Source organism: Pieris rapae, chromosome 19, assembly GCF_905147795.1.
Source record: "Pieris rapae chromosome 19, ilPieRapa1.1, whole genome shotgun sequence".
In the NCBI taxonomy this organism is placed as follows: domain Eukaryota; kingdom Metazoa; phylum Arthropoda; class Insecta; order Lepidoptera; family Pieridae; genus Pieris; species Pieris rapae.
Genome location: NC_059527.1, coordinates 4,555,853 through 4,577,063, shown reverse-complemented (window position 1 = coordinate 4,577,063; position 21,211 = coordinate 4,555,853). Strand labels below are relative to the sequence as shown.

General features: G+C 33.7%; 2 protein-coding genes across 3 annotated transcripts in view; one reads left to right on the top strand and one right to left on the bottom strand.

Annotated features, from left to right (window-relative positions):
- Nucleotides 1-115: 115 nt before the first annotated feature.
- On the top strand, nt 116-6,378 carry LOC111001641 (SET domain-containing protein SmydA-8). 2 transcript variants are annotated; one of them, XM_045632444.1, is made up of 8 exons: nt 116-287; nt 590-786; nt 1,318-1,535; nt 2,366-2,653; nt 3,462-3,702; nt 4,381-4,611; nt 5,149-5,237; nt 6,103-6,377. In XM_045632444.1, exons 1-8 carry the CDS (start codon nt 244-246, stop codon nt 6,316-6,318), a joined length of 1,524 nt encoding a protein of 507 aa, XP_045488400.1. In that variant the 5' UTR covers nt 116-243; the 3' UTR covers nt 6,319-6,377. The 2 variants fall into 2 exon arrangements, with proteins under 2 accessions (XP_045488400.1, XP_045488401.1); XM_045632445.1 differs by lacking the exon at nt 2,366-2,653 and having other exon boundaries at nt 6,103-6,378.
- A 392-nt stretch (nt 6,379-6,770) lies between these two features.
- Nucleotides 6,771-21,211, bottom strand: part of LOC111001646 (cadherin-99C) — a 123,470-nt gene continuing 109,029 nt past the window's right edge. Inside the window, exons 9-31 of the mRNA XM_022271594.2 lie at nt 20,927-21,076; nt 20,240-20,458; nt 19,627-19,821; nt 19,308-19,445; nt 18,819-18,968; nt 18,144-18,258; nt 17,422-17,624; nt 16,823-16,963; nt 16,280-16,403; nt 15,768-15,928; nt 15,345-15,518; nt 14,717-14,926; nt 13,836-14,084; nt 13,562-13,657; nt 13,155-13,308; nt 12,335-12,627; nt 11,459-11,683; nt 10,848-11,116; nt 10,579-10,758; nt 9,744-9,873; nt 9,440-9,542; nt 7,898-8,201; nt 6,771-7,406 (exon numbers count right to left, since the gene is read on the bottom strand). Of these exons, the coding sequence (XP_022127286.2) occupies nt 7,313-7,406; nt 7,898-8,201; nt 9,440-9,542; nt 9,744-9,873; nt 10,579-10,758; nt 10,848-11,116; nt 11,459-11,683; nt 12,335-12,627; nt 13,155-13,308; nt 13,562-13,657; nt 13,836-14,084; nt 14,717-14,926; nt 15,345-15,518; nt 15,768-15,928; nt 16,280-16,403; nt 16,823-16,963; nt 17,422-17,624; nt 18,144-18,258; nt 18,819-18,968; nt 19,308-19,445; nt 19,627-19,821; nt 20,240-20,458; nt 20,927-21,076 (4,077 nt within the window). The 3' untranslated portion in view covers nt 6,771-7,312. The remainder of the gene's footprint in view (nt 7,407-7,897; nt 8,202-9,439; nt 9,543-9,743; nt 9,874-10,578; nt 10,759-10,847; nt 11,117-11,458; nt 11,684-12,334; nt 12,628-13,154; nt 13,309-13,561; nt 13,658-13,835; nt 14,085-14,716; nt 14,927-15,344; nt 15,519-15,767; nt 15,929-16,279; nt 16,404-16,822; nt 16,964-17,421; nt 17,625-18,143; nt 18,259-18,818; nt 18,969-19,307; nt 19,446-19,626; nt 19,822-20,239; nt 20,459-20,926; nt 21,077-21,211) is intronic.

Genomic DNA, 21,211 nt, shown 5'->3' with positions numbered 1-21,211 from the left:
ACAGTATTATATATATATAAAAGCCATATAGGAACCTTACAGAGACTGCGAAAGTGGCACGCACTAATGTTAGTGGCTCCGGTTAGTTGTGGATTTTGATTTTTAATCAAGATACAGTTTTAGCTTCTTTCAATACGCATAGTGAGAGTAGATTATAAATAGGTTAGTTGGAACTAGCCTAAAAATAACAATTCAGTCCACACGAATGTCCCGCGCACGTGAATATTAAAGTGTTATTGCAATATGGATATAAAATATGAAGTTAAAACATCTGACAAATTGGGCAGGTTCGTATTTTTAAATTACCTTTGGAACCATGTTTTAGGATGTTAGAAGATAGAGGGTAATGTATTGGTATACCTAATATTTCAATAACCCAAATCTCTTATAATAAAACATATTATTCTTAAAGTTAAGCAGCTTAATATTTTGGTAGTAGTTTTCAAACCTTACTGGATATAAAAAGCAAAGGTACTAATTCAAATACATATTTATTGATTTTTTTTCTTATACATATTGTCTTATAAAATCTCTAAAGTGAACAGTACAATTAAAAAAAAAACATTATTTGAATACATTAAATGTTTAGGTATCTTGTGGCAGCGAAAGATATAAGGTCCGGGGAAAGAATACTCGCAGACCAACCATTTGTTCTGGGACCAAGCAGCGACACGTCACTGGTGTGTTTTAACTGCTATCTGCCTTTAATCAATAAGTTTTTCGTATGCAAATTTTGTGCGGTCGCCCCTATATGCCCTGGAGATGGGTGTCCTGAAGGAATTGCTAGTAAGTAAAGATTTTCTTGTTTCTACAGGATCCTTGAACTAGTACATTTTAATTATTCTAGCCGTTATTTAGTTTTTAAATTGAAAATATTAGAAAACGACGCCGTGATGTTGGTTGATGCGAAGGTCTGACACGATCCGCGCGGTCATTGCTCCACCTGGTACTCACTTATGGAGCATATTAAAATGAATAAATAAGTTATTCTTAGGTAGCGTAGCTGTTTTCTTTTCGACCATTAGAAAAAAAAAGTTAATAAATTAATATATTTCAGTATATATAAATAAAAAAAACGTATAAATTTATATCAGGTTTCTATTTAACAATTTGAATTTTTTTCATTACTATGTACGTATAAGAAGTAAATACTCTTAATATTTCTGTTGAACTTATTAAGTTTTCTTCTTATTATATTTTTTGTAACTGGTACAGCGTCATTAACCACAACAAGTTTTTATACACATATATTTTTGTTATTATTAATTTTTAATATTAATTTTTAACGTATTAATTTGTCTATAACATTTATTTCAGAATGGCATGTCCAGAAGGAATGCGATTTTTTCAGAGAGCTGAAATTAAACATCAATATGAGCCCCATAAAAATGGTGCAAAATGTGGGATCTTTATTAACACTAAGAGCATTGTTACAAAGAGACAACAAATTATGGGATGATTTTATGAAGTTAGAAACTCATTTAGACCAGCGAAGGAACAGCAGTGTATGGGAATATTATCAAAGTACCGTCAATGTAAGGATTTTTAGGAGTTTTATATTATTTAAATATAAATAATAGGATTAGTTTCTTTATTTGGTAGATGTGTTAGCATCGTCGTATTTCTTTATATAGCTAGGGGCAAACGAATAGGGCTGGCTCATCTGATGATAAGTGATACCACCGCCCATAGACTACAGAGTTGTCGACCATTTAATAATTGGTACGCTCTTGAAAGACTTTAAGTGGAATTAGTTAATAACAAAGAATCATAGCCCAGTGCTAAAATTTACAAATAATTTTGCGACTATCTAGTCGAATCGAGTCAAGGAAAAATATGAATCGATTTGCCTACAGTTTATAATGAATATGTGTTAGCGAAATATCATATTCATTTGAATATAGTCTTTTGGTTTTTATTTATCTCTTCTTTCTTCGACTACAGACGTACCACGTTTTGTAGGTCGCCATACATCTATTGATTGTATTTAAGCATTTTGCGTAAAGGGGCCGTTCATATAATACGTCACACTGAAATCAGCTTTTTTTGACCCCCCCTAGAAATATTTCGTCACAAAAACTAAGACCCCCCCCCCCTACTGAGTATGATAAATTCTAGAGAAATAGTATTTTCATTTGTTACTGAATCGAGAGCGCAGGGTACGTGGAAACGTTACTCTCTCAAGTATTGGAAAAACAAAGAAACCCGTGGTGAGCGCTCATGTCATGTAATAAACGGCGAACGTCACGCTGCCCTATACCCCCCCTCCCCCCTTGTCACACTCGGCCAGACCCCTCCCCCCCCTTGTATGCGAACGTAGTTTATGAACGGCCCCAAATTTACCAGCATCTTATTTTATTTACAGTTTGTTAGCGAGTTGAAACTTATTAATGACGATGAAGACAAGAATTTAGTACAGAAAGTGTGTGCCGCGATTGACGTAAACAGTTTTGAAGTACGTGGTCCTCCGATACCAGCTCTGGGATATGCGGAGACACTCAGAGGGGTGTACCTCCAGGCAGCACTCATGGCCCATCATTGTACAGGGAATACAATAATTTCAATAAACGATAATAATGCTTTAATATGCCATGCAAGTAAAGATATTAAGAGGGGGGAGATTATATATTATAACTATACGGATCCGCTGAAGGTAATGTTTAATGTTTAAAGTTCTTATTTTCTCATTACAAAAGAAATATTTTCTTACACGCGCGAGACACTCAATCTCCCTCTCAATCTCTTCTTCAATTTTAGTCTACTATGTTCAGACTAATGCCTTTTTGAATTTGTTAAGCACACCAATATTGCGACTTTTAGATGGTAATTGATTAAATAATCAATACATTAAAACACCCTCATAGACTTCTTCAAATAATTTGTACGCGGCTTCGGCAAGATAAGCAAACTCGCTCGACGAGTATTGCGTGTATCTGATTTTTTAAAATGATAAGCTACTATGGAGAGAGTTATTTTTTAATTAAGAAGGTAAACTATCGTTTATGAATATTGTTAGGTTGCTTAAAGGTCTTGCTATAAAGGCGTTTTTGCCGCACTACGTGGAGCTGCCCATTGAAGTATTACCGAACCAATTCGAATTATGGTCCCTTAAGAAAATGGCGTATCAATTCTTAAAAAGCCGGCAACGCGTTCGCGCATTGTGTGTCCAAGGACATTTTCCCATTTTCCCCCTATTCTATAGATTATTGAATTACATCGGTTGGGACTATATACTTACAAAGTAGGAGAATCTGTCAGTAAACTGTGGCGGCTTTAGATTTTTCAGCTTCACGACCATTCACAGCGAAATTAAATTGAGATCGCAAATGAGACTTAAAACATACCCGCGAGTTGTTACATATGATTTTTAATAATATCCCTAATGCAAAAGCAGCTTTATAAAAAAAACTAACAAGTGTTTATACTTCTATTAAATTTCTCTCCTTATTGTTCGACCTCAGGGCACTGCATTACGCCAAGAACATTTACTAATGGGAAAATATTTTCAATGCACTTGTGAACGGTGTTTGGATGCAACGGAGCTTGGTACACACATGAGCTCGGCCTTATGTCCTGCTTGTAAGACTGGCTTCATTACAAAGGCTGGTGAAAAGTGGCAGTGCCATCACTGTAAGGAAGAAACTGACGACTCAGTTATAGGATTTAAAGTCAAGTGCTGCGAGAAAAAACTTGATGTAATAAGTATGTATATTGCATCTTAAAATTCTGAACTGCGGTTTGGTTAATCTATATATCGAACGATAAATCTAAGGGAAAAATTCAAAGTCAACTCATGATGAAATGGTGGCGAAGCATCAAATTAAAATCTTTAAAATATATTGAAGGTCACAGCTAGTTTCTAAAGCTTTAAGTCAAAATTAAGTCATTCCGCAATTTAACACTTTAAAATCGATTAACAATTTGGAATCAGCGGTTTGGCTGAAACACATAATTATATTTTGCGTTTTCAATACAAACTAATATTTAACGAAAACGTTACTTTATTTGCCTTTTTTTTATTTTTTATTATTCGAGGTGGAAATGCATTTGCGCATCCCCTGCCCTAGAAAGTTGCAGGGGTATGTGGGACTCGACCCACACCAAAATCTCTGCTATTCAGAGACTGGGTGAACAATACCCACTAAAAACACCTCGACAAATACCTACAAAGCCGCGTTACAGAGGCTCCGGGTTCGCTATCGCATTCTACCGGGACCTACTTTATTTGCCTAGAAGATATTGAAAATATTTCAGAAAACAGTCAGAGTTGGCAGATATGGCTTAAATGGAGAACAAATGAATACAAATAAATTAAAACTACGAACAGACACAGAAAAATATTGTGTGTCGCAAAGCTGCTTTATACGTAATTAATTTCAGATAAAAAGGACGAAAAAGAACTCGAAGAGTATATAAGGAACGTATCCTTAGTGCTGGCTCCTAACCACTATCTACTGATAGACGCAAAACAAAGACTTGCTGGTGTTATAAGGGACGCTATAAACAGAGAGCCGAGGCCCACAAAGAAAATGATGCGTCGTAAACTGAATTTATGCGAGGAATTACTACCAGTGCTTGAAGTTCTGAGTCCTGGTATATGCAGAACGAAAGGTATGCATTGAACAAAGACTTCGGCAATGTTGGTTTACTTTCAAAGAAACGTCGGCTCATTTTTTATTATCATTGGATTTAGTTTTTTTTGAGAGCAGTGTTGGCCTAGTGGCTCCAGCGTTCGACTCTCATGCCTAAGGTCGTACGTTCGATCCCCGGCTGTGCACAAATGGAATTTCTTTCTATGTGCGCATTTAACATTTGCTCGAACGGTGAAGGAAAACATCGTGAGGAAACCGACATGTCTTAGACCCAAAATGCGACAACGTGTTTCAGGCACTGGAGCCTGATCACCTACTTGCCTATTAGATTTAAAAATGATCATGAAACAGATTCAGAAATCTGAGGCCAAGACCTAAAGAGGTTGTAGCGCTACTGATTTATTTATATTTTTTTTTGTAAGATATAAATTTAACTAGATATTTTCATACCTGTTTTATAGTTTGACAATCTGTGCATTTTTATTTAATATTGATATGTCATGATGAATGCGTGTAATATCCTCGCGCTTTAAATTAATAATAAAGTACTTTCCAGCGATCACTATGTATGAGCTGCATTTGGCAATAGTCCAATTAGCCAAAAAAGAATTTGACAGCCGTGAGATTACTGGCCCTAAATATTTAGTAAGTACATTTTAAATAATAATGAAACAATAATATTAAATATAATAGCATATAAACTAACAATTATTGATAATAATCGCGGTCAACTGATGTCCATTGTCGAAACTACACTACGTTAATTAATTTTGTAAAAATCTATAAATGATTTCGTAAGATTTTAATATAAAGGAGCTCCTAGAGGGATTAGAGGGTGTGGCTGGTAGCAATCGGCAATTACTAATAAACTATACAATACTCGGAAATATTTTTTGTATATCCGATTAATATTTAGTGTCCCAGCCGTATGGATCCCTTTTTTTATTATGGCCAGCACGGTTTGTGCATTGTGGCCCAGTGTCAAAACAGGGAAACGGGTAAAAAAATAAAATTATCGGATGGAACGGAATTAAGGAAAATAATCTATCCCTGGCTGTGCACAAATGGATTTTTTTTCTCTATGTGCGCATTTAACATTTGCTCGAACGGTGAAGAAAAATATCGTGAGGTAACCGACATGTCTTAGACCCAAAAAGTCGACGACGTGTGTCAGGCACTGGAGCTAACTAGCACTAAAATAAAAGATCAATTTATGGATCGCTTTGCGAATGAAAATACTACAATTTCTTAGTCATTTTATTGCTGTCTCGCTTTATGGCCTAAGTGCGTCCCGTTTTCAAGCTGAAGTTTGCCACGATTCGTTCTAGTAGCGCTATGTTCGCTTGCGTTCGTCGTTTATTTTGGTTATAAGTACTACCGAAGCCATGTATGTAGACTGTGTAAAGATAACGACCAGATACTATATAATCTAATACAAATTTGACAATAATCTTTTCGTCAACAGTTACTTCATCAATATAGGTTTTAGTTTGATTATATTGTTTTACAGGACGAGCTTCTTAACGCTGAGAAATATCTAAAGCGATCTATTGAAATGTTATTAATTGAACCTGGGAACTCGCCTGAAGGAGAGCTTTGCGCAAAAGCTTTAGAACAATACAGAATGTTAAAGGGAACTATGGCGACCGTATTAGACGGCATTCACGAGGAAGGAAAAGTTTATGTGACTGAAATTGATGAAGAGAGGTTAAATGACGTAGATTAAAATGTTTATCATTTGTTAAATAATTTATAAGTTAAATTAAAACCATTCTCCAAAATTGTCTATTTATAAACCTGTCTTTGGAATTGTGAATAAACAGTTTTAAACAGATGTCGTGTTCCATATTCCGTTATCTAATAAGACATTTAGCTCGTAAAATATTAAGTTGGTCCCACACTAACACACACACACACACACACAGCAAGTAAGACGGGAATATCAAATATGTTTATTAATGTCCTGAAAGTATGAAATACTCCAAAGTTGCTATAAATGCTTAGTACTTGTCACTTCCGTCTTTCTGATAATAAATTAACGTAGAATCGTACAAGGTTGCATTTTTGTTCTAAGACTCTATTCCCACACCTAAAAAGAATAAATAAAACATCTTTGTATTAAAAATTAATTTATTTATAAAAATTAGAACAATCTTACAATCCTCATATAATAGAAAATATATTACAATTCTATAGAAATAGGAAATATAAAAATTTACAAAACTATACAAAATTTATACAAGGTAACATTTAACTTAGCCAATTTAATAAATATACAGAGATTTAGATCAAAATCGTTTGGCACAAATCACTTCGGAGCCTGATTCACAGGTTATATGAGCATTCATTTATTACGCTAAATTAATTTTCTAACTATAATTTTAACTGGCACAGTATTCGTATTAAAAATTCACTCATAAAATTTACGTATGCATAAACCTATTCTATTTTCAAAATATCATAGACAAAAAAAGATTCAAACAGGTTTTAGATACACAGACAATATTTAGTTACAAAAACATAACAGATATAAAATGTGCCAAGTTAACGTTTAAGGCAAGGAATGGTGCTTACATCGATTTATTTACACATTTGTACCATCTCAGGTACCTATAATGCCATTATATACAATTAGACGACTAGCCTGCGCTAATTAAAAAATAATAAAAGAGCATTTTCAGTCGTTATTCGTTGAACACATTAAAAACATTTCACTAAGTTTATAGTTCTGTGGTAGTTTCGACCGGGGATTGGTCGTACGAGAACCCGTTGAAGTTTCTTTTACCGAACGTTACGTTGTCATTATCTGTGGCTCTAAAATGGAAAATAAACGTCATTCGTAAACATTTTTGGAGGGAAATATATTTCCTGGTACAATTTTTTATTTACAGAAATGGATGTAGATAATGGAAAAATGAGTTACATATATCAGTTAAGTTCATACATATAGTGAAATGCGGTCTGGAATTAACATATCAGTTATATTTACATAAACTGCAGAAATTCTTATCTGTAGCTATTACGAGTAAATCCTTAACATAAAATATTTAAATAAAAAAATCAGTGGCGCTAAAACCTCTTCCGGTTAGCCTCAGATTTCTGAATCTATTTCATGATCATTTTTAAGTAATAGGCAAGTAGGTGATCAGCCTCCAGTGCCTGACACACGTCGTCGACTTTTTGGGTCTAAGACATCTCGGTTTCCTCACGATGTTTTCCTTCACCGTTCGAGCAAATGTTAAATAAAAAAATATTTAAATGGTCAAATTCAATTCGAATATCTTCATTAAACTTAAATAAATTACCTTTGTAATCCTGGTATTTCATCATACGCCATAATCGGAGATGTTTTCTTTTTATGATTGTTTCCATTTATTTTTCTTCCCAAAGTGGTTGCTAACAAGCCGTGATTGTTATTGTTGGCCCTTGGCAAAGTGCCGATTGCGTTATTTAAGGGGTGGCTGTTGTGTGACCGCCTATTAAGGGTCTGAGTATTGCGGATTGCGTTGTTATCAAAATGTGTCATGTTGTTAAGCGTTCCGCCATTTTCATTAACACTAGACGCGCGAGCTGTGGTGGCTGTTTCCGATAATGTCGGGCTTCTTTCGCCTGAAAAAAATCCTTATTATTAATATATTGTGAATATGTATTAAATAATATAGCAAATAACTCTTGTGCCGATACAGAAAGCTAAATCACCTGCTGTTAATGAAATTTAATAATGTTTAATGGATTATTAAGCCGATTAAGTCGATATTTTTTATATATATTGAATATAAGTACGTAGATATAATGCAATTAGACGTTTATCAATCTACAGGATAACCTTGATTACCGAAACTAATGATTTTTATCAGTGAATTACCATGATCTATTAACTGTTTCCTACCGTGTTTATTTAAAGTTCAACCTACTAGCTGATGTGAGTGACGTCTAACTACTCAGTCAATAATGGTATGATAATAATCAGATGAGCTAAATTCCGAACCGAATTATGTAGTTAGTCCTGAAATTTTATTTAGAAGATCTGGAATCTCTAGGAAGATGGTATATCTAATCTGAGTTGGACTAATTATTTAAGACTAATTTACCCAAAACGTAACAGTATCGGCCAGTGCGTGCAAGTATCTGTTCGATATCTATCAAAAAGAAGATAAGATATAGGTGAAATTTTCAATCTCTATTTAATGAGAAGTTTGTCTATATTCCGAAGTGAGAGATTGAGAAGTATGTCCTATCGATTTTCCTTCAAAACGACTGGTCAATCTACGTCTATAGAGTTTTAAAATTCTTATCATAAATGCATTGCGTCTTCAGCATAGAAATCAATTACTCCGTTTAATTCAAAGTCAAACAATTTATTTAAAATTAAAAATAATTATCGTCTCACTGCTGTTTCATGTTCTAAGAATATACAGTCCCAAACTAAAATCCCTAATTTATGGGGATTTTGGTGCGTAACCTTACGTTAGTTATGATTAAGTCTATTAGTTTATATTTACTTTATATATATTTTTTTATTACTTAGAAAGTACTTTAGAGATGGCGAAGTGAAAACAAGTACAGTCAAAACCGTTTATGACGACGTCATTTGGAATATACCGGCCAAATATTATTATTTATATTATATATTGACCAAAATCAAAAGTCCCGGCTGGATTAGGTATTTAACAACAAAGTCATCGGCTATTACGACTATTGAATTGTACGACCAAATAGGAGTAGTCCCTTTGATGTCGTTATAACAGATCTATAATGATTTTGAAAGCGGATGACTTATTTAAAATTGGTATTAGAAAATACGAATCGTTAACATAGGCATACTTTAGTTGATTATAAAAACGTACCGTTATCTTTAGATAAGTACTGAACGTTGTGAATATTAAACGCGTGGTTGTTTGAACTGAAATCCAATTGCAGATCTGCATCATCTACAGCCATATTTAAAACCTGAAAATTTAAAATAATATCAATATATTTAGGTACTATTTAATCAGGTTTATGTGAAAGCCTGATATTAACTATTATCGTTAGCATGATAATAGAATTAATAGAATGAAAAAATATATTTCTTTGTAAAACTTTCTCTTCCATTAACATTACAAACATTTCTCATCTTTCTAGGCAGTTTTATATGGAATCCTTGAATACCTGAGTTTCGTATCGAGGTGCCGGTTCATCTTCACTGGATTCATACCCCGAGGCTGGTCTAGGAGGAGGCATACTTAAACTCATTGTACTGTATTGCTGTTGAAGGGCCTGTTCTTTGTGTTTCTTGTATCTGGAAAAGTATGAAAATGCATTGTGTGTAACCGACTTGTTGAAACTACACATACGCCTTACAAGGTATTTCTTGGTCTTCATTGTTTAGTTCCATAAAGATCATAACGTTATAGTTAAAAAAATATTTCCTTTATTAATTAAATTTGTACTTTATATTTAATTGTATTCATTTTAAAGTAAATGAATATATATTTTAGCGTGGCTCTTTAGACAACAAGGTTAAAAAAATATAGGCACCTTAATGTTTTATTGTGTTTCTGTATTTTATGTACCTTGTATCTAACACTGTAAATTGTATACAATTTATCTACTTTCAAGAAATGCAGCCAGCGTACACGTACACTGCCACTGGGACTAAAATAATTTTTTTTTCTTTTAAATAATTTTTTTATTTTTATTATTACTGTGTAGGTTAAGACAATTTTAAATACTATATTTAGATTGTTATATTCAGGTTATTTATAATAACTTTCATTTAAAGAAATTAGTAATTTTGTTTTTAGGTAATATAAAGTATTGTAATGAATGTCGACACTTCGGTGTTCACCGAAATTGACACCAATTTGTGTTTTACTGACACATAACTTTCTTTATTTTATTTTAAACAGTATTAAACAATTTTCCTAAAGAGCTGATGAAAAAGTGACATATCGGGGCATATCTATTTCTCACATACATAATAATAATTGTAATCCAGACTGACCTGTTCCAAGATGCGCATATATAGACAGTAGCAGCAGTAGCAGCGACAAGGACAAGTGCAGCGAGAGCCAATAGTGCAGCTGGAAGAGCTGTGGTCAGAGGTGCAGCTGCAATGTGCGTACGCCGAGGAGGCTCAGCTGGAACTAGTGGTGCTTGGACCCTTATTCCAGAAGTTATAGCCCTGGAAGAAATAATATACGTTTAAAATCTAAAAATTTTAAAAATTTGCGGGTAGTTTCACAAATTGAAAAAATTAACCACTAATCTTACTTTTTAACCGGCTGAGATTCTCTTGCCAGTATCTGCCCACTATTGGGATCTAACAGGTAAAGCCAAACTGCTGTTCCGTTGTTATCTTCTTCAAGAGTGCCGTTCTCTCCCAAATAGAGTTTTGGAGTAAGTTTCTCCAATCCAGCATATAGCCCACTCTTCTCTTCTATTTCTGCTAATAGACTGCGCGCTTTAAGCGTTGACAATGATCTAAGGTTCAGATCTGACACTTCCATGATTAACTGGTTGTCTTTTTGTAATAAGTTTATCTGAAAATTCAAACGACAATATTTTAGATATGTATAGTTTCATTTAATTTATAAAATGTGTCTCGATTTTCTTTCTTTGATTTTTTTCTGTATATAACTTTTATTCTAAGTATATATTTTACGAATGTAAAATCAGAAGATTTTAAAGAAAAAATGATCAAAAAGATAAGATAAAGAAAAGAGCCCAGATATTTTTTTTAACGTCAACTCGGAAATATATCTATCTATTTCGATTGTTTTATTAGTCTCATAGCCAGGCTGGTACTAAATTTTATTGATAATATTGAAATTAGATATTCTTAAACACAGTCAAATAAAATACCAACAAGAAATTATAATTACCACAACAGAAGCTCTAGCCGTCTTATAATTATCAGACTTTGGATTGTCTCTCGCCATGACATTAAACTTAAATGGTAACACTTCTTTGGGGACGTTGTCAAATGTTTTGATATTGGAAATAACTCCCGTTTCAGGATTTAGGGAGAAATACTCTTCAGCAACCTTTGTCCAGCCATTCTTACGGTATTCCACTTTGCCATAGTCTCCGCTGTCTTTGTCTTTCGCCTGGAGTTAGAAAGGGAGAAGAAACATAATTAGTGAAAAGTTACTTCGAAACATATTATTCAAAAATCCTTCCTATGTGTAACCCATATAACTAGAACATAATTAGAGTCCAGATATCGAGATACTATTTTCAGACCAATGTTCTAGTTATATGGGTTACACATAGGAAGGATTTTTGAATAATATGTTTCGAAGTGTTATTTATATGAAATATATTGATTTTTATAAATGTTACAAAGTTGCCAAGCCCTCTTTTTCTACTCCATCCTCAAATATACAAATTTCATCAATGTCTTTTACGCTCTAGAAGACAATTCGTTCACATTTTTTTAATATTACAGGATCAACGTCCTGTGTTGAATCTCAGCTGCAGTTGTTAATCAACTCATCTGAACACTCTACATGGTTAATGCGCAACACGAACCCCACATCTCTATGCAAGACGAAGAGATCAAGCGGTGGTCCAGACTGAAATACCGTGTAGCCTTGCTGAGCACACCAAGCTTCTAAGAGGCTAATTTACAAACTGGGTGTCATTCGATATGTCGGGCGTATACAAAGAGTTTTTTTTTTATAGAAAAACATCCAACATTTGTTAAGATTATGTTAATTAATAATATGTTTCAATCTGATAAATAAAAAAGTAACTACCTGAACTTGTAGTATATTCGTATCCAAAGGCATATCTTTAGTAGCAATGGCGAAATACTTTCCCTTTGCCGCTGCAATATTGGATTGTTCGTTGAATACGAACACGGGTGCGTTGTCATTTACGTCCTTAACGTGCACATTGATGGTCGCCTTACTACTCTCTGGGTTTATATGCCCTTGTATGGATTCTAATTGGACTTCCAGTGAGTATTCGGTAAGAGTTTCATAATCTATGGACGAATTGAGATAGATAGCGCAATCTCTATCTTCATTTAGTTTCACGTAAAATACGCCTGGAATATAAATTATTTTTATGTTATGAGAATTTGATGGTTTTTTTAAAGACCTAATTTTGCCACAAAAATTATTAAATTGTTCTATTGCTATTAAATATAATTATTATTATAATTCGCAGGTAGATGCTGTAGTGACTTTTTACCGTGGCCCACATTGCCAAATGCGGGCTATGCTATATATAATAATAAATATGGTTCCAAATAACGTTCATGATACCGTAGTAACTGCCGTAAGTAACTGACGCGACTATAAACGAATACATGCTTCATACGTAACGTACGCTTCGTAATCAAAATCGTTTGTCAATTCCATGAGTGACGTATTTAGTCTATTCTGCAGTTGGGACAGATTGAAAGGATATCTATTTTTCATAGACTATAGAAAAGTCTATATTCCATCTAAGAGAAATAAACGTAATAACTAAAGAAATATGTGCCTTCCCTCTAACACTCCACAATTTAATCTATTTAATAATAGAGATGGCTTTAAATAGCATCTCCTAAATATTACCTACGTGTCTTACCTTTTTCTGAAGAGTTTGTTAAAAGACATTTCAGTGGTGTGTCTCTTGAGTGTTTGTTTTTGTTCCAAATCGGCAAAATTCGAATAAGGGTACCGTTAAGCGAATTCTCAGCAACGTGTTCAGTGTATGTCGTATCAGCAAAACCTAGTCTTACCTAAAAAAATCAGCCAATCTATTAACACTGCCAGTTACCCGATATACATAGATACTATACGGTTCAGAAATTTATCTATTAAAGTACTTATATTTTTAGTAAAATTATAAAACTCAGCATTTGTGTTATTCGTTAGATACGTCTACGTTAGATACTACATATACGTTATTTATTAACGAGCAGTTATTAGAACAAATCCGGTACTGGAATGGAAGGCTGATGTTAGAAGAAACAATAGTAAGACAATATTTACATCTGGCGGCACAGTGGCGGAATGACTGACGTAAACAGTTAGGCTTGTGACTGACGACAGTACTGGATCTCCTTCGTCGTACGCTTGTACTTCCACCTGAAAAAAATATCATTTATGCATATGTTAGCTATAGTTTCAACATTAAGCAAAAGAAAATTAATGCAATATAAATCTAAGCTTCTTTAAATTCAGAGTAAATAAAAGCTAAGTATGTCAAACCCAAAATCAGTCAAAAACCAAATTTAAAAGTTGCAGGATTTATAAAAATACTCACAGTATATTCACTATCAGTTTCCTTTCTCAAATCATCCCTCAACCTAATAGTACCAGTGTCAGGTTCCACATGGAAATATATGGATGCTTTTCCGCGTCCTACTAACGCATATCTTATCCTGTTATTGGGTGGAGTAGAATCGGCGTCTAATGCTACTACAGTTTCTACTAATGAGCCGATGGATGCAGTATCTTCAATTGTTACAGGACGTATGGCTGATGTAAATACTGGAGTATTGTCGTTTTTATCCTACAAACACATGATTATTCAACATTTATGAAAGGAACGCCTTATTGATATATATATACATATTATATACTTAATGTGTTTTTATTACTCTCGTTTTTCTTTGCACATAATCAAGATAAAACAAACATCATAGATTTTTTAATAAGGCAGTTTTAGATTAGATATCATAAAAGAGAGAACTGCGTTAAAAAGTATACTGTTTAATAGTTTTATTAATATAGGAGCTTTATTTTAAAATTGCCTGCTTTGTTTGTCACTCAAGTGTTGTTTACTAATTTGTTTAAGGTAAGAAAAAATATGTCGGAATTGGCCCAGACATCAGAAGTAAAACATGAGATACAGTATTAAATCATATCGGGTATCAATATTTTAATAAATTTTTAATTATAAAGTGGGTAGATCAATTTACAACTAAGATAAGAAATATCTTCTAAAACCTTATATCATTGTTATACTTCATTAACCCATTAATATACTGCCCACTGACTAGCAGTGAGAGAGAGTGAGAGAGAGAGAGAGATGACAGTCGATTAAGAGTCCAAAGAGAACGCATGCCCGTGCGTGCACGTGCCGCTATCGCTCGAAAACACTGTCTCATTTGTACCAACTGCCAACTACCGACACATACTTACATCAACAACAATTTCCACAGTAGTAGTGGCCCCTTTGCCCTGGCCATTGTTTTCTTCAGTGCCAATGGTGAGTTCGTGTCTCGCTATCATTTCCCGGTCCAAAGGCTTGACGGTGCGAATCATACCACTCTTACGTTCTATGGAGAAGGAATCTGTGTCACCTTTTAGGATCGTGTATGTTACCTCTGGTATGGTGTCAGGGTCATCAGCCTGAAAAAACGTTATCTATTATATATAAAGATTTCTTTTACACAGAAACCTAACAAATGCTTGCTGAAAAAGTTCGATTTTAAAATCATTTTTTAATTGAAACTTATTTATAGGATGAGCGAATAGCCATGGAGTGAGAGTGGGGAGCAAGCAAGTGAGAAAGATAGATTGAGAGAAAGAGAGAGAGAGAGAGAGAGAGAGAGAGATCAAGAAAAAATACACGCAATTGGTTGTGTTCGTTTAGTAGTTATATATTAGAACTCTAGATGGCAATTCTATCGCATAACGTCTTGTGCAATAAACGCAGATTTATTTTATGAGCACGTATACAGGGTGCAAAAACTGCAGTTTTGTCTTAATATTAAATAAGTGGCTTTGTATCTGTGCAAATAGATTCTAAACTTATATCTCTACTTACATGAACCTTAACTACAGGGTAATTAGGTGCATTTTCCGGTACATGGACTGAATATAGAGATTGGGAGAACACTGGAGGCTCATCTGACACGTCATCGACTAAGACGGTGACTGATGCAGTGCCTAAACGTTTGTCTATAGCGCCATCTGTTGCAGTTACGACGAATGCATACTCCTGTAAGGCGTTAACCATAAGTTTGAATTTAAGTCGATACCAAACATTTCGTTGCACCGTAACCATAGATTAACAAAACAAAAACCCCTCGGGGAAGATACAAATTTTAATTCAAAGTAGTTTTGTTATACATGTTATTATATCTTCATAACGCGACATACGCTAAATTTACAAATGCCATATATATTATTAATTATTGACGAAAAACAATGGCTCAGAAGATGTCTGCCCAATTGAGTGGTTTATTACCTTGGTTTCTTCATAATCAAGTTCTGTGTTAGTGGCGATAAGACCAGAGGCGTTGTCGATAGAAAATGGTAGATTTGAGGGAATATTGTAGCTGACGATCGCATTAACTCCTTCATCTATATCCGTTGCATGTACGTAACCCACTTGTTCGCTTAAAAGACCTGGAAAAATTGGTATTTTTTTATAATCTAATAGAATATTTTGTTTTTAACTATCTCTTTGTTTCCTTTTGAATATGTTTGTTTATTTATTCTCGCGTGGAGTTTCACTACCTTTTACTTGAAAGTTAAAACTAATGCCATAAAAAATCTAATATTCGTAACTCGCACATTGCACATATAGTTAAAATTAAACAGCGTATCAAGAAAAATAAGCTAATTATTATTAGTATTTCAGAAATAGATTACGAGTTGGTTGTTAGTGATTACGTCATAGAGCCATACGATTGTCTATGGACAGTCTGTATGATACACTATTTTTTTCATAAATGGCAGACTAATTATAGTTTTTACCTTCTTTAACGTGGAATGTGTATGAGTCCTCGTCAAATTTAGGATTGTTATCATTGATGTCTGTCACTTTAATGTTAACAGTTGCTGTGGTCGAGAGTTTGCCAGGGTCTTCTGCTCTTACCATCTGAAATTTGTTACGTTACAATTAAAAGATCTTAGATTAAAAAAATATTATTATTTATTTAAATTGTGGATTGGTAGCGGAAAACTTATTTGACCTCTTTCAGTTTTGAAAGTCTTTGTAGTTTTACAGTTGCTAGCGATTTATCACATATGTGTGAAGGAATGCGTTATTTCTTGTTGCGTGTGGAGGAGGAGGGATGAAGACTGTTCCGGTTAGAAGAAGAAGAGAGAGGTCGAGAACTTCTATCTCTAATCTCTAATATCCTACAAGGCTGAAACAGCTTTGTTAGCGCATTTCAAGCATGACGTCATAGGCATTTTTCACAAGCGCAGTTTGTAGATGTCGCTACAGCATTTGTTAACATGCATGATATTTTTGTTTCTTATAAATTAAGAGAAGTGTAAAAGTATTAGTCTTACCAGCTGATACCGAGTGAGAACTTCCCGATCCAATCGACGTATAACAGTGATAATACCAGTGTTCGAGCCGATCGAAAATTGAAGTAGATCATTACCAGAAACTATGGAGTACGATACAGGCTCGTTTTCTGGATCCTTCGCCTGTTAAATGAACGTCACCATACATTACAAAAAATACATGTCAAAGATTATATTCTAATAAGTTAAATACATTCTAAAATGTATGATGTATGAACCGAACGTAAGCAGATACCTTATGTAAATAATATAGTACTTCGAAACGTGTTTATTTATATTAGATATTTTTTTTTTTATAGAACAGGGGTCAAACGGGTAGGAGGCTCGCCTGATTGTTAAGTCATACCGCCGCCCATGGACACTCAATGCCAGAGGGCTCGTGAGTGCGTTGCCGGTCTTTTAATAGTTATAAAAGTTTTAAGTGAGAATTACGATATAAAGGTGAAATATACGATAGAAAGATAGGTTTGATTAATGCCCAAAATTTTCTCTATAAAATAACTAAAATGTCTTAATAACATAACATAAACATGACACTGAACAACTATTTTTTATGTTATAATAGATTTTAGCCTACTTACCGTAACAGTGGTAACTGTGGAGTTAATAGCCGCTCCTTCGGACACGGGCGCGTAATAATCTCTAGACGAGAACTGAGGTGGTCTTGTATTTGGTCCTGGTGCAACCATTAATTCGACAATTCCTTGCGAACTGAGTCCTTTTGAATCAGTCGCTCTGACTGTTACACTATATTGCTCTCCGGCTTGAAGACGACCAGTACTGGCTGTGATATAAAATTAATATTATATAAACTATATAAATCGATTATAATAATGTAGGTACAACAGATTTCCTTTAATCGAAACCATGTCTCATAGTAGAGGTGTTTTAGAATGGGTGTATCCAAACGTGTTAACATGCAATTTAAAGAGTGGTTTACTGTATATTCATTATATATTAAATATTTAAATATAACTGGTGCCATGCAGACCTTAACGTGTTTTTAATAATATTTTAAACTTACTATTTTATTATCGCTGTACAAACAAAATTAAATTAATAATTATTATTAAATTTAGATGAGACACAAAACTCAATATAAGGTTAAACTGGTTTTCTTTAATTTTGCATTCACAATAATAGTGATAAAAATAATTAGGAACTTAAAAGAAATATTGCATCTAATCTCTTAAAATTTCAATTAAGTGTGTACTATGTATTTATTCTCATACTACCCACATTTTATATTTAATTTTTTTAATAAGGTTTTTATACGGTGTATTTAAGTGTAGGTGCAACTCACAAATAACTCCGGTGCTAGGGTCGATAGTGAACTTGTTACCGCCGTTGTTAGATACGTGATAAATACTGTACGATATACGCGCGTTCTCACCCTCGTCTATGTCCGTCGCTTCCACCTGGAAACGTTATAAATGGATTTTAGGAGAAACATACTATATATACTAACCCTGCTAGTCATAAAAATAATTCAGTCTTACTAGGCTATTTTAACTGAAGTTTTCATTTGTTTTTTTCCTCAGTACTATAAACTACATACATAAACTCAGTATATAAAATGCATATTTTGGTTATGAAAGGTGCAACCAGGCTGAAATATAAGATAGGTTTAAATTGTATGTTAGCGATATTCTAAAATAATGACTGTCAATTTTGTCTATCGACCTCGTGTTGTTATGACTATCTATTCAGAATCTTTTTGAAGCTAATACTACGTTTAAAACTACAAATGGTAGTTTTAGAGAAGTATTGTACAATGTATACGTATAATACTTCCGTTTAAATTTTAATATAGAACTTACAAGATGAAAAAAATTCTGTAGTACCTGTTGGAGGCAGTCAGACAAATTCTCAAACACTCTCTCAATCTGACTTATGTGATATATGATGAATATTTTTACCGTTGCTTTTACATAATTACTAGATTTGCATTTTAATTATAAATAAATAAATAAGGTACCTTATAAATCGGAGCTGGCTCCAAGTTAGCGGGCACATTGATGGGCTGTGTCTTGGGTATGACAGGCGCGTTGTCGTTCTGGTCCAGGAGATACACAAGCACCGAGTATGGAGCTGATGCTGCACCACCATTCACTTCACGAGCTACGATCTGTATATAAAAATAATATTCAATTCCCATTTCTCAGAAACAAAATATTCCATACATAAAAAGTCAGTTTTCTTTATAAATTATAATTCCAAAGAGATTTTTTTTAAATCACTAAGAATTTAAAAGAAACATACATTACATCGTTACAAATAATGGCAAAAAATCTTACAATTAACAACTACACAAACCGTAAATTAATTTCAAACACTATTTCTATGACACTATGATGGCGCTATGTATGACATTTTTCTAAATAATACGAAATATTCAGATTAAAAATATGGCTTAAATACAACAAGGACTATTGTTAATTTAAAGGAACTTTAATAATTTCCTCACCTGGAATCTATAATGTCCTAAGTTTGGCGGATCCCTATCCAAGTGGTCATCATTGACTATGAGGTATCCTTCCTTGTCTATATCGAAGAAGTTATTAGTCAGCTCGAATGTGTATTTAGGTACTGGATCACCTGGGCCCTGAATAATTAAATTTATACTTTTGTATAATGAATTGTATGTGAAGTCATGCCTTTATAAATATATAATCTACTAATAAATATATGGTCTAAACTTAGCCTACCCACATTTTATAAAAATATTTTTTTATTTTCAAAACAGCTCAATTATTCATAAACTTAATATTTTTGATTATATTTACCAAATCTGGATCTGAAACACTGAAGCGAATATTTTGGTCATCAGAACCCAAGATCTTGGTTCCCTTAGGAGAGTTTTCTTCTACCCTTCCTTCATCAGACGTGGCAGATACAACGGGAGGGCTAGCGTCAACCGGACGAACGGTTATCGTTAACTTGGCGGTTGTGAATCGTTTTGCTTCAGATATTTCTTCTGCCTGAAAATAAGTTTTATAAAATTAACATCAACAGCAGCGATTATGATATAATAGATTTTGTTGTGTCTGGAGTAGCGGCGCCCTGTTGGAAATTTGTTCTGTACCGGTTAGCAGTTGCTTCGACAATATCAGACGGATTTTAACATCCTCTCATATGACGGGTAATGTTATATTTATATGACAATTATAATGCTAATGAATGAACAATTTAGGACTGTCTAAATTGTCATACATATATGATATACATAGATAAAAGAGTTTGTAACGTATACCGTAGATTTAGTAGTATGTATGATGTCGTATACTGTAATATATACCTAAATAATACATAAGTCATATATATACTAATATCTACATATATTTTTGAAAAACGGTAAGTCTAGACGTTTATCAAGATATATATTTTTTTGGTACATACCTTAATAACCAGTTGGAACTTTTTAGCAATGCTAGTATCGACTGGTAATATCTGCCTAACAGCCCCAGAGTTCTCGTCAATTTCAAAGTATTTACTCCATGTATCTGGCTGTCCACTCTCGATACTATATTTAATTCTCGCATTCAATGTGTCCATATCAACAGCTTGGACCTTTTCTGGTTCGATTGTAAGGATTCCAGCGAGAACGCCGCTGTTAACCTGTAAAATATAGATTACGGCGTGTGTTAAGGATTGATATTTTATTTTAATACATGTTTATTTTTTGGTTATCTTTTTACAGATAGTTTTTTTAAGACCAAGACTTGATTTAAAGGAAAATTATTGTTGCAGGTGATGGTGTGGAACAAATTGGTTTTTGTGACGTAGTGTTGAAATAATTATATAGTTCTATGTGGTATAAATAAGACTTTAAAAAATGGCTGTAATGGCGCGTTCTTGAATATTGCAATAAACATTTTTAAAAACATTTATAAGAAATTATATATAAACGAAGTGAACCAAATATATATTGATTTTAAATAAATAACTATTTAATATTTATATACAATTATGAAGTTTTTCTGGTTTTTGTTTAAGACAAATATGCGGGCCATCTATCAGATACGACCCAAATTGTTATCATCATCGGAGGAGCTTTCAGCTTTCTATCTAATGTTTTCAACTTACATAGCTTGAATATTCAGGATTGATGCAAGCGCCCTCGTGTGAGGAGCAGCCTTTGTATATGAAGGAAGGGTCTTGGTCATCATCATCTTCAACGTTCACGGTCAGCGTGGTCGTACTCGACATACGCCGCTTGGTGTCACGGGAACGATCCTGAAAAAATAAATATGTAGATAAGGTTTAGCCAAAATATTTTGTAGATTTCAGCTTCATTTGAAGACTTTACTGAAAACTTTACTTGGAAATATTGCACAAAGATATTAATTAACAAGTTAAAGTTAATTGGAC

Bases quoted from the DNA above. Each gene is read 5' to 3' on its own strand.
- LOC111001641 (XM_045632444.1), top strand. From the start codon at position 244: ATGGATATAAAATATGAAGTTAAAACATCTGACAAATTGGGCAG. The intron at 2,654-3,461 runs GTAATGTTTAAT...GTTCGACCTCAG, and splicing joins ACTATACGGATCCGCTGAAG to GGCACTGCATTACGCCAAGA. The intron at 4,612-5,148 runs GTATGCATTGAA...AGTACTTTCCAG, and splicing joins TGGTATATGCAGAACGAAAG to CGATCACTATGTATGAGCTG.